At 38.1% G+C, this 20317-nt stretch overlaps 1 protein-coding gene across 5 annotated transcripts in view; it reads left to right on the top strand.

Moving 5' to 3' along the window:
- ZNF148 (zinc finger protein 148) overlaps positions 1-20317 on the top strand; it is a 149988-nt gene that overhangs the window by 101948 nt on the left and 27723 nt on the right. For all 5 annotated transcript variants that reach the window (XM_004712248.2, XM_045287501.1, XM_045287502.1 and 2 more), the window contains 2 exons: positions 5328-5451; positions 6482-6565. In XM_004712248.2, coding sequence (XP_004712305.1) covers positions 5328-5451; positions 6482-6565 — 208 coding nt within the window. The remainder of the gene's footprint in view (positions 1-5327; positions 5452-6481; positions 6566-20317) is intronic.

Below are 20317 nucleotides of genomic sequence, written 5' to 3'. Positions count from 1 at the left end.
GTGCTAATTGTAGAGCACTCCCGTATGTTTCCTCCCTCCTGCACATATTTCTCCTTGAATGCCTGATATTTTTGTTTCTGTTGATCAACCAATATTGATAAATTGTTATTAACTCAAATTCTTATTTTACACAAGGGCTCATTTATACTTTGTGCTGCCCAATTCTATAGATTTTGACAAATGCAGCATGTCACCCAGCATGTCACCTATTCACGATTATGATTTTCTTTTAAATCATTTTATTGGGGCTCATACAGTTCATCACAATACATACATCAGTTGTGTAAAGCACACTTACACATTTGTTGCTCTTCATTACGATTGTGATTTTCATACAAAACAGCTTTACTGCCCGAAAAAATATGCCTTCATCCTTTACCCATCTCCTGATCTCTTGGCAATTACCTATATTTTCACTGTATAGTTTTGACTTTCCCAGACTGTTGTGTCGTTGATCTCACATAGTATGTAACTTTGAACTTTATATCTGTTGTATGACTTTTTCCCCCACTAAATTACATGACTCTCATAGGAGTAGAACCGAGATTCTTCTTCCCCCATAACCTCGTAAATGGTTATTGATACACAAAAGATTTACATATGTTCTTTGGGTAAATCCATGGCCCCCTTTCTTCCTCAGTTGACATGGTTTATATACTCAAGCACTAAAGAATGCTCTATTTTACCGCTGTTCCTTTGTTTCTTTTCCTGTGGAGTTGTCCTTTTATGTAGTGTTGTCTACTTTTTGTCATTATCAAAACTCTGTCCACATTCTTTTATAATACCTTTGTCCTTATGCTGTTAATGCCTTTTAAGTTAATGTGGTTTTTCCATTTTTCATTGGATTTAGGGAATAAAAATTAAAAGTTTTTCTGTTCCCTCAAATTGTAATAATGCCACTTGCAAAACTGCCACATGAAACTACTCTATGTTATCTTTGAGTTATGGTGGTTTAGAAGTAGATTTAGATTGGTTTACAAATACCTGGTAATACATAGCTAGTTTAAGTTTAAATGTCACATATTCATAACCATTACTTTAAAATATGTTTTATAATTTTAGTGGTTCACATACAGAATGAGGGAAATCATACCTGTCTTTCGTGAGAATAGAGCTTGGTCTCATTGAGATATTATGCCCGGCTTCAGTCACTTGGTGGCAGTGACCCCTAAATAGGAAGCGTTTAGAGTGTTGCCCTGCTAAAAATTGGCAGATTAGTTAAAATAACTATCGCCGTATACATAGGTAGCTAGCTGAGAACAGATTTAGCTTAGAACAGAAAATATGTTTATATATCGAGCTATGAAATTTTGCAGATTGGATTCCATTTGGTAGTGACTTTTTTTGGTAAGGTTCTGTGTTGTTTTTTTTTAATGCTTAAAAAAGAAGTCAAGTATGTTGGCTCTCATATAGACTATTACTAATTACTAATTAGCCTGATTTCTTGGTCTTTATATACCATATTTCTCCCATAGTAATCATGATAGATAAAGCACTTGGAAAGCTAAATAATCGGTGCCTTGGGAGTTAAGGTCTTCTGTTGCAATGGTGCTCAGTAGATGAAATCTAGTGTATAGTGATGCTGTCTTAGTGTGGAGGAGGACAGGGTAGAGCAACGTAATCAGGTAAAGCTCGGTTAAATCTCTAAGGCAAGCACATTTAACTGGTTCTTCACACTCGACTAAAGGATCTTGAACGTGTGTGAGCAAGAAAAGACGAAGTCTCTCCCAAGATAGCCTGTCATTCTTGCCCTTCAGAGGGTTTTATTTTTTTCTTTTGCTCAACTTTTTATTGTGAATTGGGTGAAGGTTTACAGAGCAAATCAGATCTCCATTCAGCAGTTCATGTACTTTATATTTTTTTGGTCATTGAAAGCATTCTTCACAATGTAATATCACTTACACCACCTCTTCCCCATCTAAATTTTCTCCTTGGATAAATGCTGCCCTTTTAGCAAAATTGATCCATGATTCTAAGGTATACATACCTCCCTATTGTTATTGTGTCCTTGATAGCTGTCTTATTGTTTGGCTAAAATTTGGGCCCTGAAGATGAGTTCATTTCCAGACTTGAAGGATTACTAAAAGTCATAGTCTTCGGGGTTCCATCAGTCTTTATATAACCTGATCTTTTTGAGTATTGCTCCACATCTTTCTTCTGTCTACCCAAGCCCGTCTAACATCACTCCTTGCAGAGCAGTTGGTAGTGGTAGATGCGCATCATCTGTCTACTAGCCGCAGGCGGTGGAAGCTGAGGGTCACGTGCTTCATTAGTCCATTGGACTAAATTTTTTCTTTGCATCTCTGATTTTCTTCATAAGCCTTTCCTCTGGTTGCGGAGAAACCAATAGTTGAATCTCAAATGGCCACCCACAAGCTTAGCCCCGGTGTCTGCTTACCAAAGCAGGATGTAGAGTACTGCCTTTGTGGAGGTGTTTTGCTCTTATATGCCCAAGTCTCTTTGCTACTGCTTTGTGATCTGAAGACTGTAAAAATTGGTAATGTATCATTTTTAGTAAAATTATTTTAAAAGAATAAAGTTGGAAACTGAAGGATGTCTGGAATAGATAGCATGCAACTATGTCTATAGATATTTCGAGTCTTCTCTGTGCCAGGCAGTTTTGAAACCTGGGGTTATCATGGTGAATATAACATAAAACTAGGTGGGCTTATTTGCATATTTAGAGCAGATTATAAATCGGAAAGACCACACTGTTGCTCTTTGTGAGGCAAGATAAATTTTACTATCCTTTAGATAAAGATGTTTGTCATTCTGGCCTAAATAAAGAAGAAAAAGAATTTGTAAAATGCCCAAGAATTTGGCTTGTCTTTGGTGTTATAAAAGTACTAGGTTAAAAAAAAAAAGGTACTAGATTTTTTTAGTCTTTACATTCATTAGTCTGTGCAGTTGTTTCATCCTTAATATCCACCTGAGTTAAGGCTTGAATTTATAATCAAAGGCAACATTGCTTCTAGTGCCAGAAAACAATGGTCTAGAACTTAATTCTCTTCACAATGGGGCTTTGTACAGTCAAGGATTACATCCCTTTCACATTAAGCTATTTGGGACAGCTTTGTTCCCCACAGAGCCTCTCCTTGCAGTTGCTATGCCACGTTAGTTATTTTGGCACTTGGATCGTCTCATTTTGTTATCAGCATGTGGAAAAAAAATACCTGGTGTTACCAGGTTTTTAGTTCTTTAACATTTTTCTTTTGTCTTATGCTAAGAATGCTTTGAATCATAGTTTAAAATTTGTTGGTTTTGTTTTTGCAGTGTTGACTTGCATATTATTAGGTGGTTGGAGGAGTTGAGAAAATTTTTAACTGAATGGCCAGGGATGAAACTTTCCACCCTCACTGACTCTCTTCAGGAAGCTGTGACACCCACTTCCATTCTCCTGCCAAATGTTTCCCTCTGTGACTGTGGTGTATAGTCTTTGAAGCACTGTTGACCATGTTGGCAGCTTGCCCAGAACCCAAATACCCCGTGTAATTTGCATAATAAGTGCTGTTGATTTACATACAGTATAGGCCCAACTGTCTTCCTGAATTTAAAGTTTAAGGGGAAAAATAAAAAGATTAAAGTCTTTTTTTTCCATACCTATTTCCTTTTTTTGTCTTTGTTTGAGAAGAGATCATAGCTGTGTACTTATAGAACGGAATTACTTTTCACAGCCCTTTATGTTTCTTAAGAGGTTTCCCAGATTTCTCTACCCTGTGTCAAATGCAGTGTCTTAGATGTGGACTCTGTATGCCACCACCTCCATCAGTCACTTCTCCCGATCGTCCAGATCTTACCTCATAGTATCTTAACTTTCCATCATAGTATTTCATCATACTTTTCATAATAAGTAAAGCAAGGGGGCATTTGTAATTTATACCCAGTCACATGTCTCATTTAAGAGACAGTTCAGTGTTACATGTTGAATAAATAGTTAACATGTTGAAATACATAGGTTTCTTTCCCCATAACCAGAACAGGTCCACAATCTTGTTAACCCTTACCCGTCTTTCATTTGTTTACCCAGCAGATGTTTAATGTTTTTAGCCATAGATTAGGAGTCTTAGAATAACTTGGACCGAATGACACTTCAAATTCTACTCTAGGAAGGGTACAGAATTTAGTCTCCCTGCCCCCTGTTGAAAAGGGGGAGGGGAGTTTAATAGGTAAGTATTATATTTATGACAGTATAATGTCTCCCGTTCATCTTTATGTTTACAAGCTCAATTCCCCAGCCCTATAACCAGAGGGATACATGTTTTATCCCTACTTTCAAATAGTTTTATGCATACATAAGCAAATGTGAACATATGTTCCTGCCTGTGCTCCCTTGCATATAAATATTGGCAAAAACCTAATATTGGGGTCTAGCCTTGGTTGTTGTTTTTGTTTTGTTTCTTTTAAACAAGTTCTGACTCTCCGTATAGGTACATAGCTTTCTCATTTTATCACTGAATGATACTGTGTGGTCCTTTATTTGTCATGAGATGTTTAACCACTCCATTGTGATGATGCTTGTGTCTAAAATGTAGACATTTGCCTTGCTTTTGTGGGAATTTGACATTGAAAATGGACAGAACACCTAGGGTTCTTTTGGAGGGCAGCCTGGCAGGGGACTAATGTCTGCCAGCTCACAGGGTGTCATTCGTTCGTTTTACCCATTCTGAGCCACATGATAGCTTGCTTTTTTCTCACTGAGCTTTGTTTGAATGTGTCTCAAAATTCTGTGACAAATTTTTGATCAAGTTGTTTTCCATTTAAGAAGTACTGGTTTTAAAGACTAATAACTTTAAAACTGCCACATGTAAAAGAAACATGGTCTACAAAGCATTCCAGCCCTTTACTATTAAACTTCAGTGACCATTTGAGACACAGTTTTGAGACCATTCGTCCACCAGTGATTAAGACTGGGGTGGCAGGTGATTTGAATAATATTCATTTAGCCTTGTGAGCAAACTTGGTGACCTTGCCAGCTCCGGCAGCCTTTCTGTCCACTGCGTTGGCAACACTCACAACTGTCTCACAGCAGGAACCAAAGGCACATGGTCTGAGAAGCGCTCCATACTCGTGGGCTTGTCAGAAGCCATGTCAGTGATGGCAGTATCATCAGTCTGGCTTCCTCCACAAACTTGCAAGCAAGAGCCACATTGTATTATCTATAATTAATGATAGCATTACAGGGTTTTTTTAGGGTTGAGATTATTTAGGGGAAAGATAGTGCATAATCTCTGGTGGCCATGTTTGCATTAAAAGGCATCTTTCAAATTGTGTTTAATTCATGTTTTAAAAACTGCTTTCTTTTGTGTTTGCCTTTTTTTTAAAACTAGATCCTTACAATAAATGAGGATGGATCACTTGGTTTGAAAACCCCTAAATCTCATGTTTGTGAACACTGCAATGCTGCCTTTAGAACGAACTATCACTTACAGAGACATGTCTTCATTCATACAGGTATTTCTTGAATTAAAATGCTTGTTGACATTAAAATTATTATCTTTGCAGTTTTCATTTCTGTAAATGTCATTCATTTCTAAAACCAAAAATAACCGGGTAGTCCAAATCAGAGCTTTCATTGGCCAGTGTCAGAAGGAAACATCACACTGTTTGAATTAGAAAATGATGCGCGTCGATGTGCAAAATTGATAAGATAGCCACGATCAGGACAACCTGTTGCCTTGCTGTGCTCTTTAATTAAAGACATTATTTTAAAGTGCACTATTACAAGTTTGTTAAACGTTTGTTTTTCTGTGCAAGTCAGCCAGGTAGAGCTTCACAAATGATGAGTCAGATCATGAAGTTGTAGAGACTGTTGAAGTAAAGAGCAAGGAGGTAGCGTGAGTAACTTGGAAGAAAGCGGCGTGTAAAGATTAAGCCACAACTGCATGCTCAGGACTGGGTAGACTACTCTTTATGAAGGTTCTGCGGTAAAAGGGAACAATCTTTGGAAGCATGACTGAGGTAGGAGAAATTTAGGATTGTAAGGAAGTTTCTCAGCTTAAAGGAAACCTAAGAATACTTTAAAAGAAGCGGCTCTAGTAGAGAAAGAATGCTTAATGAGACTAAATTTCTGTTTTAAAAATGAGATGCTTAAATTTTGAAGGTTCTGAAGAAGCTATACGTGAAAGAAAATAAAGGCATGGTTATCCGTAGACAAGAAGGAAAAAGTAATAGTTAAGACATACCAGACTTCCTTCTGGCCCTGGGATTTTTAGAAATCTGTTTTAAATTGTTTTGTTTGTTCTTTTCCTAAAAGATATAGATCCGATTGAATCTCATTTTTGTGTGGTTATCAGAATGTGAACTTAAAGGTATTTTGGGGAAATTTGCAAGGAAACAAAATTCTCTTAATGAATAATATCAAAAGTTTGTATAATTTGGAATTCCCCCAATCCTGGGTTTGTAAGTCTTATTTTTCTTAGCAATAGTGACTATAAACTTGTTTTATCCAGTAACTAATTTATGGATGTGAAATTATTTTAAGGTGAAAAACCATTTCAATGTAGTCAATGTGACATGCGTTTCATACAGAAGTACCTGCTTCAGAGACATGAGAAGATTCACACTGGTGAGTGCTGATCCCCTTACCAGGGTCATTAAAATTGATCCCCTTACCAGGGTCATTAAAATTGATCCCCTTACCAGGGTCATTAAAATGCCATTTCAGTTGGAAGGAACAAAATAAGTACCTACATTGTTTTAACTTGCATCTCATCTTTTTACTCCTTAAATAAGTCAATGCTAACTGTAAAGACTTGGCTTTAGTGTCCAAGCTCAAGAAAATATTTTGAAATAGTTTCATAATAATGTAAAATAGACACTTAAAATTACTAGAGAAGGAAACTTTTGTGAAATAACTGCGTAGAGTTTCTTAAAAGTTTAAAGTAGGTACATTATTCACATGCACTAACCTGAGGGAAGAAGTTAAAATGCCTGAGAATGGGTACAGTGTGCTTGCTTGGTTGGGTTGGTCTTCCCCCTGTGGTGGACAAAGTTGACTTTACTGGTGATGTAACCTTCTAAAGTTGGGAACCTGCAGTTTCTCAGTCAGGTTGTTGGTGTTTTCGGAACTTGTATTTTGGAAGATTGCTTTATTGTAAAGGGACTCGTTTTAAAACTTTAAGTCATGTTATAATGAACTTTTATTTGAATTCACTTTATTCCTACTGACAAATACTAAAACTAAGTTTTATAAGTAGCCTGGACGTAGTAGACCCAACTGACTTTTGACATCTCCGGGTAATGGTGGAGGAGTGGTTCCTTAGACTCGATTTCTAGTGGTTCGGCTTTGTGTGACACACTCAAAGCCGAAGCTGTGCAACTCTGACTCTTATATTTAAATGCCATTGAGATTGATGGTGGTCATATGTGAATATCAAACATATCACGGTGTTCCATAGTTCTTTTCAGTATTGCTTTTTTAGTTGTGTTCCCACGGTATTTGCAGTACCTGGGAGAGGCGAGCTTTCGGCAGTGTGTCGTTATAGACACAGCTTTCTCTTTGCTTTACGTGCTGGCTGTAAACCACAGGTTAGCAGTTCAAAAGCACCGCTGCTCCGCGAGAGCAAGAGGAGGTTTTCTACTTTTGTGAACATGTGTAGCCTGGAAAACGCACAGGCGCAGCTCTAGTGTGTCCTCTAGGGCCATTATGAGTTGGCATCTGCTCAATGGCAGTAGTTTAGATGTTGGGTTTGTTTCTTTTTCAGAAGAAAAGGTACTTTTTTGTCTAGAGGATGATCCCTGAAATTCTGATCAAAGATGTCTTCCTCTATGTATGTTAAGTGCCCTTGCTTTTTCAGTTCCTTGCAACCCAGTGGCAGTCAGTTTGGTTTGGTGTTTCAATGGTTATGAAGCAAGCCTTTTCTCCCACGGACCCTCAAACTGTCAACCATGCTCCTGCCGCTGCCTTGGTTGGCTTTTGATGTGACCATTTTACTGTAAGGGAACCCCAGTTTAATCACCATGGGAAGTGTAGGGATATGGACATTAGAGACATGAAATAGAATGTTTCACGGTCTCAGTTTTTTAAAACCTCCTAAATAGTCAGCAACAGGATACCTATCCCAATGGTCTGTTTATTTTATAGTAGATCATTGTTAATTTTTATAATGTTGGTAGCTTTAATCGTTTTGTAGTTTTAGTAGAAATGCTAAGAGAACCATTTGCATATATAGGTAAATTTGTGATATAAACAACCCCTACTTCCCCCCCAAAAATGGGGGGAAAAAAAAAGAGAGAGTCAAAGGGATGAGGAAAACTGAAGCAGGGCATTCAGGGTTTAGCATATTTGTTTAGGTTTTCGCTCTTAGTTTTTGATCTGTAACATTTTATAGACACAAATACAGTTTTTTGACACACTGGAAAGCACATCTTCTATGTCAGGATTCTTCATGCCTGGTATCATATGCTGATCCTCTTTTACTCTCAAATATGACCAACTTACCACCATGTTAAATAGCTGAATAGTAGCATTATTGTAAAAAACCAGTTGGGCTAGTAGGGTGGTGGCAGAGAAAGTGTTGATTCACCTCTGACCTTGCTCAACATGTGTTTCTCCCAATACGTTGCTATTAGTATAAGTTACAGATTATTCCACCCCACCCCCCACCACCAAAACAAAATCAACCTTGATATCGTTTTTCAGCCATTAGAAAAGTATTATTAAAAAAAAAAAGAAAAGTATTATTAAATGAAGATGTTATGGACCTTGTTAGGGATTATCTCTCATTTGTAAAGGTGAAGGAACTGAATACCTACCTCTTTTTGGCTACTGAGCGTAGCTGTGAGCTCCTGGCGTGGTGGTCACTGAAACCCAAACAGCACTGGCATGGACAGTACCTGCCGAGAGAAAGGCAGCTTGGAAGTGCACATTGCCAAGACCGGCAGCCTTTGCTTTAACGGACCCGTCATGATCCAGATTTTCTTTCTCTTGTCCTCTACAAAGCTCTTAGTAATTCATTCTAAAAGTTTCAGTTTATGAAAAGTACTTGGAAACCACGGGACACAAAACAAAACCCAAAAAATTACGTTTTCTGGACTTTGGGTCATCTCATTGTTGATTAGTATTGAAAACACTAATTTTAAGAAAAAAATATAAATGTATTGAGTATCCATTGATAATTAAATATATTGAGAATTGTCTCACTTTATCTTTTCAACAGTTGTATGAGAAGGGTAGTATTCCTATTTAATAGATTAGGAAATTCAGTTCAAAATTCTTAAGGTATTTGTCCCAATGTGTACAACTCATTAATGACAGCGTCCAAGTCTTCAAAATTGATACCCTTAGCCTTCAGAATTCTGGTGCCAACCGTGGAGTATTGTAGTGTGTTAGGTAAGCAGAGTCAGTCCTGGACTCTTCTTTGGCCTCTGGGGTATTCGGGTATGCCTGGTTGGAATGAAGAATGGGTGCCTGGGTAGAATGTTCTAGATGGTAGGGAGTGAGCAAGATGGTATGGGGTATGTATGATGGGCAGTACGTAAGTGACCATGACACCATATTGTAGATGGGATTTTGTTGGAACAATACAGTTTCTTCCTTGAACACAAATACCTGTAAGCCTTTGAAGTTAACTTCTTGACAATAAAACTTACTATTTTGTAACCCAGTTGGATGGTCACCAAAGTGCTTGCCTCATCAAGAACATTCTTTTTTAGTTTCCGTATATAGACTTTTTAGTGTTACTATCTCTGGAAGAGTTTTTATATTTCAAAAGTGACTTATCATTTTCACCCTTGCTTGAATTTTATGACAGTATATTGGTATTGTTTTCTTCTTTGAAAATAACCCCCATCATAGCAGCTTTTCATGGTTTGTGACTGGTTTTGCTCTGCTGTGGATGCTTTTTGCTTCATAGCCCATGCTTTGTCAGATTTCAAGTACGTATGCCCTTATTTCCTTCCTGTCTTGTTCTCAGAGACAGAGTTGTAGGATAGAATATTCCATAATCAAGATCTGAAAACCATTGTTCCATAGAAGTCTCACTCCTTTCATTTAAACTGATAGTTTTTAGCTGTATTCTTCTTTGAAATGGCTTTCATAATTCCTTTATTCCATTTTAGTAGGTTTATTGGTACAGTCTTTTATCACTTAATAAAAATATGCTATGATAGTGCCATTCCTAAGAAATCTCATTTTAAAAACAATTATTTAATGAGTGGTGGGGGGAGAAAGACTGTGATTAGTTCCAGAAATGGTTGCTTTCCTGCAGGAATTAAAAATGTGTAATAGTTAATCAATTAGATCTGGAACCCAGACACTGCTGCGTAAGTAAGTCTAGGTGCTTATAGAAGAAGTAGCTTTAACTTCTAATTTAGCAGAGTTAGGGATTCAATGTGAGCTGCTAAGTATGGTATACAGGAATATACCAGCTGTGTCAGGCTGGGTTCTTTAGAGAAGCCAAACCAGTGATGCTTATATATAAATACATATAAAGGAATACATGCATATTAAAGTGACTCTCACAGTTATAGGATCGTGGCTCAGATGTTAAACTGGTGGCTTTTCCTGACTTGCATAGCTGCCTAGAAGCAGGAAGGCGAAACAGGAAGACCACAGCTAGTGGATGAATCCAAGATTGCCAGGTCAGTTGTTAGGCTCTGATGACTCCCAGGATTGGTGGGCAATATGGCAAGCTGTTGACTCAAGTTCGAAGAACTAGAGATTTATGAGCCAGATACAGGATAAATGCTGAAGTTATAAAGATCTTGGGAATCATCAGATTCAGTGTTGTATGAATCAAAATTACCTTTGAGCTCTTTGAAATATAAATTTCTGGACCAATACTCCTCCTTGCTTTAAATAATTTAATTCTCTGGGCTATACCTCATATTCTATGTACATTTTACTTTTCCCGTCATACCCACTACTTTTCCCCACCTCTGAGGGTTTTGTGTGTGTGGGTGTGTGTGCTTATTTTAATTTAATTGACGAACGTTGAAATCAGGAGAACCATATTCTGGTTGTGACATAGGAAATTTTATTTTCCCCAGAGTTTCTCTTAATCCTTACTCGTTTATGTCACCTCACCACCAAATAGCAGACCACTGGTGTGGTTCTGATCTATTCTAACTTACATTAGTATTGTCTCTTCTAGTCTTTTAAAATAAATGTATACATATGATATGTTCTGATTGGTTTTCTCCTTTTTCTCCACTTGGTTTATGAGGTTCAACTTCACTGTATGTATCACAGCTCTAGTCTTTGTGTTGGTATGTATGATACCTGGTGTGAAAGTACAAAAATTTGTTTATACATTTGACGAACATTTGAATTTCCAGTTTTCAGCTATTATGAATAAAACTACTTTGAACACTTTTGCTCAAATTTCTTTAAAGGCATGTATTTTAGATTCTGCTTTCTACAAGCTCTCCAAGTGATTCTGATATGCTTTGCGACAGTACTGCAAACAAGTTTGATTTAAGCTATTGTTGTATTTTTATGGAAACTTTCCTCTTTAATTTTTTCATCATTTATCATTTTTTAAGTTTGTGGTGAAAATATACACAGTAAAATAAACACCATTTTAACAATTCCTGAAAAAATAATTCACTGGCATTTATTACATTCTTCAAGTGGTGTGACCGTTTTTTGCCTTGCTTTTGCTGATTATCCAACCTGGTAAACATAAACTCAGTGCTCCCCTAAACAAAAACTCCCCCACTCCCCTCCTCCCCACTCCTGTTGTCCACTAATCATAATCTTTTAGTCCCTCCATCTAAATGTGATCATATCCTAGTCATGTTTTCAGGTTTCATTCGTTTTGTAGAATGGATCACAGCTTCATTCCTCTTACAGTCCATTGCGCATGTGTATCACTTTCTGTCTGTCCAGTTTGATGTTTCCCCCGTTGGCTATCATGAGAAGTACTGTAGTGAATGTTGGGGTGCAAGTTCCTGTTGTCATTCCTGCTTTCGCTTCTTAGTTTATACCCAAGATTGGTATTGCTGGATCCGATAGTAGTCCTGTGTTCAACTTTTTCAGAAACTGCCAGTGTCCCACAGTGACAGTCTCATTTTATGTTCCATCTGGCAGTGGGTGAGGATTCACGTTTTTTCATAACCTCACCAACATATGTTGTTTTTGGTTCTATGTATGATGTGAGATATATGGATCCAGTTCATTCCTTTGCATGTGGAGATCTAATTTTCCCACCCCCATTTATTAAAAAGACTCTTCCCCATTGAACAGACTTAGCACCCTTGTTGAAAATGTTCATTGTAGATGTTTGGATTTATTTCTGTATTCTTAATCTAGTGCCTTGGTTTACATGTCTATTATACCAGCACCACACTATTGTAGTTATTGTGGCTTTACAGTAGGATCTGTGATTTGAAATCAGGAAATGGTGCATCCTTCTACTTTAATTCTTCAAGACTACTTATACTGTTTGGGATCCTTGCCCTTCCATGTATTTGTAGAAGCTTGGCTTTTCCATTTCTGCAAAAAGACCGTTGGAATTGTGATTGGGGATTACATTGAATTTACAGATTACTTTGAATAGTATTGACATCTTAACTGTACCAAATCTTTTCAATCCACAAACATGGATATCCTTCTATTTATTTAGGTCTTCTTTAACTACTTTTTAGTAATGTTTTAGTTTCCCATATATAGCCATTCACTCTCCTAGTTAAATTTATTCCAAGATTCTATCTCTTTTATTTAATACATGTAAAATTGTACATTAGACTTGCTAATTTTATTAATTAGCTTGTTTGTTTAACAAATATTGAGTGCTAGATGTGGCTTTGCTTATGTGATTTGGATACATTAATAAAGTCTTTGGTCTGCCACTTAAGTAATTCTCTCACTTCTAGCAAGGACTGTTACGTACTGAGCTACTAGCTGAAAGATGGCGGTTCTAACCCAAATATGGAGATCTGCTTCCAAAGTGTCTTAGCAATTTTGTAGACACATGGGGTTGACGAGATGGCAGCTAATAGTAACTTGGAGCAAATTATTCAAGTCTCTTTATCCCCACAAAATCCTAGCTCTGATCGAGGCTATCCAGTAACCCCACCCTCAAGTTCATAACTCCGTAATCAAAGTTACTCTCAACATTTGCCTTTCAATATTGTCACAGATGATGTGGCTGCACAGTTGGACCCACACGCCAAGTTTGGCCAACCACCTGTCTTTGTATGGCTCCCAATCTAAGAGTAGTTTTTCAAGTGTTTGGAGAAAACAGCAACAAAAGAGTATTTTGTAATATATAAAAATTATATACATTTCAAATTTATGCCCATATGTAAGGTGTTTTTTTGTTTTTTTTTTTTACTAATGCTGATTTTTTTATCTGCAGATTTTCTGTGACTACATTAACCCTACAGTGGCAGAGGTGGATAATGCCATAGAGATTGTGTGTGGAGCTCTCCTGGCTTTACACTTCTAGTTGTCATGTTACACGTCACGTTACATGCGATTGGAAATCAACAGCGTATTTAATGCAAACATCCCCCTACCGTGGCATTTTATTTTTGATTACCAGTGCGTGTTAGACAAGAAGACACAAATTGACTTTGAATGTTGTACTTTTTTAGGCACCCAGTAGTATGGATTTTGTTATCTAATTAAATAGTGAAACATTTTATCATAGTTATATTATGACACTTTAGCAGGGCCAAATAATGTATTTTCTTGTTTGAACAAATAATATACACACTCTGCATAGGAAATAACATGCAATAAGGTTGTACAGTTTGCAGGAAAAAAATATAATATGCATCATTTGCATAGAAAACAGGGTATCAGAGTAAGCATTCATTTAAGTATTTCCAACTTAAAGGACAGCAAGTTAGAAAGCTTGGAGTAAATTTTTTCTTTAAATTTTAATAATTTTGACATAATTACATAACATACAGCTCAGTAGTTTAAATCTATTAAAAATAGTTGTGCAAACATCACCAAAATCAATTTTAGAAGTTTGTTTCGTTCTTATACTTGTACAAGTACAAGCTCCCAACCACCCCTGCCATAACCCCAAGAAACGACTCATCCAGATCTGCCTGTCTTGGATCTCATATAACGAAAAGCATACTCCCCTCCAAAAACCAAAAACTAATAATAATAATAATAGCAACAAAATCTTCAAATAGGAAAACCTCACTTTTAAAGATAACACAAAGTAATAAAAACTGGAACAGATATAAAATGGGTCAAAAGGGAGAATAAATAATAAGGTATTAACTTTTAAACTACCTGTATATCTGCATTGGGGATTCACTGAAGGCTTAATCCATGTGGGGACCCTGCAAATGGATTTTGGGCTTTCCCTGACTATCCTTTTGCAAACCTGTGCTCAGAATTTAGTAATGCAATTCCCTTTATCACTCTTGGATTCATGGATCACACAGGCTGGTGTGGACTTAGCTGACACCTCACTTGGGTGGTTGCTTGTTTTAAGACTAGCCTGTAAGACTTCAGACACTTTTAAAAAAATTAAAATAAGTTCTTAGAAATTTTATTGGCATCTAATCACATACTATATAATTCATTAGTTCATTCATGTTAAGAGTTGTATAATCATCAGAATAATTTTAGAACAGGAAAATTTGAAATGTTCATCAGAATAAAATTTCTTCAAAAACTGTAAAGCAAGAGAAGTTATTTACCAGTGATGGAGGTAATTAAATCATATTTATTTGCAGCAAATAAATATGTTCTGAGAAAATAAACATGCTTAAGAGCATTAAACTTTTGGGGGGGGAAACAGTTGATCAGACACCAGGGGCTCAAGTAGAAAGAAAATGTTTTGAAAAAGATGATGACAACATATGTACTGTGTTAGAGCAATTGTACATTAAGAAAGCATCCCAACCCAGTCCAGCCCCGTAAGTCTGATACTAGCCCATATATCCCATACCAATCTATAAAGTCCTCTTCAGACTCACGAAACACATGCAATGAAGCCAAATGCAGGGCGATCACAGGCCAGTGGGTAGAAAATCTTTGGGTCCAGTGGCGTTGTAAGCATCTCAGTGTTGGCAAGGGTCTGGTTGCATCCCTGTCTTCTGCAATGTCTCCCAGGAAGTGGCAGAGAGAGAGAGGTTCTTCTCCCCCCACCCCGCCTCCAAGGAGGAAGTACCAGAATTCTCAGGAGAAGCCATGCCCACACAGAAGTCTCATTGGCTAGCTCCAGATTGTCAGCCTAGCCTCCACCCCTACACTCTTAATCCTTAAATTGACACCAGATTAGGTGGCTACCACATGTACAGATGTGTTTGACACAATGGATATATATATTGGATTGTGATAAAGACCTATAAGAGCCCCCAATAAAATAAAAAAATAAAAAATTTTGAGGACATTGGGAGCAATAACAGAACCCTGTTGGGGTAGTGATTATGTGTTGGGCTGCTAAACCCCGAGGTCCACAGTTCGAAGCTACCAGCCACTCTGAGGGAGAAAGATGAGCCTTTCTACTTCTGTAAAGAGTTGCAGTGTCGGAAACCCGCAGGAGCAGTGCTACCCTGTGGTGCAGGGCCCTTACGAATCGGAATCTACTCGATGGCAATGAGTTTGTTTTTTGTTTTTGATGTGGCAGTGGGGTAGAGCATTAACAATAATCTATTAAAAAACAAGGCAAATGATTAGAAATGTTATTTTCTTGGCTTTTGATGAGTTGACCGATGTTACTGGTACTACTCAAGGAGCCCTGGTGGTGTTATGGTTATGCGTTGGGCTGCAATCTTCATTGTCAGCGGTTCAAAGCCACCAGCAGAAAGACTGGGCTTTCTAGACTCCTAAATAGGTACAGTCAGGGAGTCGCTGAGTCAACAACGAGTTAGCTTTGTGTTTGCTGAGTTTATTGATTAGAGCAGCCAGTTGGAGGAGCTTAAGTGCTTAAATTGTTTCTGAATGATCTGTATGGAGTGGCTGTCAGTGAGAATGTTTTCAAAGAAACTGAGAATAACAGTATAACCTGAAGTGGGATTTGCTAAGATGTGTTACAGTTGGTGGCGGTAAAAATACATGTGAGCAGAAAAAGATTTAGTGAGAATAATTTCCAAAGATTGTAAAAATATGCTAATTCAACGCTTGTGATTATTCCTTGTATTATTAATGAGCAGTACTTTAATGAAAATATTTGAATGAACCCATAGAGTCACGGATGAACTTTATTCACTCTATACTAAACTCTATCATGGTCAGTTCTGGGAATTTTTGTCAGATTTATGTAACCTACTTACTGCCTTTGAGCCACTTTGACTCAAAACAATCCTATAGGCCAGAGGAGAGCTGCCCCTTGGGGCTTCCAAAGCTGTGGTCGTTAAGGGAGCAGATTATAGATGGTGGGTTCTAACCTTTCAGTTCTTGGCCAAGCACTTTACTCATTGGACCACCAGGCCTTCTCTGTCAGAGGCTGGCTATCCTGATTGACGCTGCCTAGATAGTGGTTTTGATAGTAGTGGTCAGGTTTTTCTGGGAACTTGAGTATAGTTCTCAGTGATGCTGCACCACATAACTACAAGTGAGCGTCTTTCACCAGCAGAAACTTAGGTTCTCACAGTTTCGGGAGTTAGAAGTTTAAATGCAGGGTGCCAGCTTTAGGGGACCGCTTTCTCTCTCTAGCAGGTCCAGCTTCTGTTCCTAGTGTTCTTCATGTGGCTTGACTCCCTCTGCCCTTATCTTGCTTGTTTATTCTGTTTCATATCCCAAAAGAGGTCAAGACATACCTTCTACAAATCCTGTCTCATTAATGTAACAAAGACCTTTTATTCCTAAATGGCGTGATAGAGGTTAGGGTTTAACCCCATAGAGGTTAGGTTTACCCCATCATGTATTTGTGGAGACACAGTTCAATCTATAACACAGCTTTAAAAAAAAATCATTTTATTGGGGGGCTCTTACAGCTCTTAATAACAATCCATATCAATTGTACTAAGCACATTTATACATATGTTGCCATCATAATTTTCAAAACATTTTTTTTCTATTTGAGCCCTTGGTATCAGCTCCTCTTTTTTAACTCCCTTTCCCCCACCTTCCCACCCTCATGAACCCTTGATAAATTATAAATTATTGTTATTTTCATATCATACATTGGCCACTGTTTCCCTTTACCCATGTTTCTGTTGTTTGTCCCCCCGGCGGGGGGAGGGGGGGGGGATATTGCAATCAGTTCCTTCTTCCTCCACCTTCCCTTTACCCTCATTGTATCGCTACTCCCATTACTGTACCTGAGGGGTTTATCTGTCTTGGATTCTGTGTGTCAAGAACTCTTATCTGGACCAGTGTACATGTGGTCTAGCCGGATTCATAAGGTAGAACTAGGGTTATGATAGTGGGTGGGGAGGGGTTGGTAAGCACTAAAGAACTAGAGGAATGTTGTGTGATTTGTTGGTGCTATACTGTGACCAGACATCCTGCTTTTGGCGGGACAGTCCTGATTTTTAACATTTTTTCCCACATCCCGTGACACTTTTTAAAGTCCCGATTTTTGGAAAGAATGCACGACAAGCTAGGTATACGGTTTTCTGCTACCATGTGGCTGTTTCGCCAGGATATGAGTTTTATCAATGGTGTCCTGCTTTACCAATGTTAAAATCTGGTCACCTTATGCTATACTGCACCCTGGATGGCTTGTCCCTTCCTTGTGACCCTTCTGCGTGAAGGGATGTCCAGTTGTCTACAGATGGGCTTTGGGTCTCTATTCCGACCCCCCTCGTTGGCATTGAAATGGTTGGTTGGTTTGGATCTTCTGATGCCTGATATCTGATCTCGTTATCACATGGGTTGGTGTGCTTCTTCCATGTGGACATCTTGCTTCCCTGCTAGATGGACTCTTTTTTTTAACTTCAGGCCTTTAAGACCCCAGACACTGTATCTTATAATAGCCGGGAACCATCAGCTTTCTTCACCACATTTGTTTATGCACCAGCTTTGTCTTCATCAATTGTGTTGGGAAGGTGAACATCACAGAATGCCAGGTTGTTAGAATAAAAGTGTTCTTGCGTTGAGGGAGGACTTGAGTAGAGGTCCAGTGTCCGACTGCTACCTTGATACTTAACATATAAATAAACGTACTTAGACCTATATCCCTATTATTATAAATATATTTGCATATGTACATGCCTATGTTTATTTATATCTTTGTAAATTTCTTTTGCCTCTTAGTTCTCTGGAGTTCCTCTCAGCCACCAGGCATTCTACACCCTCCTCACTATCAATTTTAGATCTCTTGTTGCTCCCTTGTCCCTGGCTTTGTTGGATTTCCCCTCCCTTTGCCCCACCTCCTCCTCTCCCATGTCCCCCCAGAACCATCCGTCCCATTGTTTTATACTGGGATTGTTTATCCTTCATATCTTATCTATAGACAGACATGAAAAAGGAAAAAAAAAAAAGAAGAAAACAAAACAAAAAATAGCCTATAGATAGCCCCAGGTCTGTCTGCTGACCCTTAGGAATGTTTTCCGATTGGGTCTGATGCAGTGCCAAGCCCTGTCCCCCAAGTCCAAAGTCTATTTTCGGGATTCCTCTGGGACTTCGTTGCTGTGCTCTGCTGCGTTCCCTCCGTGTTCCGTCCTGATGTGGGGTGGTCAGCCTGGGCACAGTCCCCACACTGTATAACACAGCTCTTGAGTAAAAAACTAGGAATAGCACTTTTCTGAATTGAAATAACCACTTTAGCCACTATTAAGCACTGAATGCCTTTGGAAACTAGCTTTTGCTAAAGACTTGATTATGAGTTTTTATGAATTTATCTTTAAAATGTAAGAGGAGCAGTGCTTATATGACAACATCTTTTTGACAATTCTTGTTGTGTGCCTTTAAGTAGAATTCCAACCCCTAACAATCCTGTATGACAGAATAGAACTACCCCATGGGGTTCCTAGGCGGTCATATTTACAGGTGCAGATCACAAAGTCTTTTTTTCCCCCCCAAGGAAAAAGGTATTGCTGACCTTTCAGTGAGTTGCCAAGTGCTTAGCCATGGGGCCCCTAGAGCTTCCTGGCATTCGCTTCTTTTGTTAAATCGCAGAGTACTGCTTTATATAAACCATCACAGATTGGATCAAGAACCAAGATTTCCGATCTCACATAAGTTTGTGGTGGATATATAATTTCTAAGGTCAAATCACTAGTTGCAGTAGAGTTTTGGGGTCTTCATACAAGTCTAGGGACTATTTATATACATAATTATATAAATATATTTAAAATATATTTAACTGTAATTGAAAAGCCTCTAATAATAAGTGACTAATTTGTAAAGTGGTGTTAGGCTAAAAGGCAAATAAGAGAGCAATATAACAATTCTATAAAGGCCTTTTAAGTAATGAGAGTGCTTAATTAAAATGATGGTTTCATAGACTGATAATAGTACCTATCTTGTGGAAAGATCATTTCAGAGATCAAATACAGATCAGCATTAAACATTTGTAATTAATGTTGATAATAGGGAACCTTCCTTTGAACTCCAGCTAAGCTCATGTTAGTTCTCCTCCCCATAAAAAAGAACCCTGGACAAGTGTTGTATGAGACTGCTGTATAGAGAAACACCAAGACAGAGATGGGCACACCAAAGAGAACAGACTTGGAGGTTCCCAAGGGAAGGAAGGCAAGCCTGGGAAGATGAGCCAATGAACTAGACGGTTGACAGGTACAGAATTGGGAGTAAAGGAGGACAGAGGTCCGTAAAAAGGAAAAGAGGATTGGCAGTGGCCGGGTGGGCTGGGATCGAATTGAGGGTGGGGGCTGATGAGTGGTTTGAACTGTTGAATTCACAGATGATAGTTTGAAATGTAACGCACATACCCCACTTCATTCATAATAAATAAATAAAAAAGAATCACTGCCTTCTCATTAATCAAAACCATTTGTCTCCTCCGACTCTTGAGTACACTCAGGCAGGTTTTCAGTGGCTGATTTTCTACAAGTAAATTGTCAGGTCCTTCTTACAGGTCTCCTCTAGTTAACTTTCAACTTCAATTTAGTTATCAGCCACACACATTATCCATTTGCACCACTGAGAGATTCCTCTCAGTAGTGTACACACAATAAAATCATACTCAATTATTATATTTTGAATTTGATTTATTAAAGACTTTGAAAATAGTTTTACTTTCTTGTTATATTATTAAGGACTCATAGAACTCTTACCACATACATACATCAATTGTGTAGAGCACATTTGTACATTCATAGCCCTCATCGTTCTCAAAACACTTGCTTTCCACCTAAACCCTTGGCATCAGCTCCTCATTTTTTCCCCTCCCTTCCCGCTCCCTCCTCCCTCATGAACCCTTGATAATTTATAAGTTATTATTTTGTCATATGTTTCCCTGTCTGATGTCTCCCTTCACCCACTTTTCTGTTGTCC

This window comes from Echinops telfairi, unplaced genomic scaffold (assembly GCF_000313985.2).
Source record: "Echinops telfairi isolate 266 unplaced genomic scaffold, ASM31398v2 ScPeMD7_17;HRSCAF=63, whole genome shotgun sequence".
Classification (NCBI taxonomy): domain Eukaryota; kingdom Metazoa; phylum Chordata; class Mammalia; order Afrosoricida; family Tenrecidae; genus Echinops; species Echinops telfairi.
The sequence above is the reverse complement of the archived record's forward strand: the minus strand, read 5'-3'. Positions and strand labels throughout refer to the sequence as shown.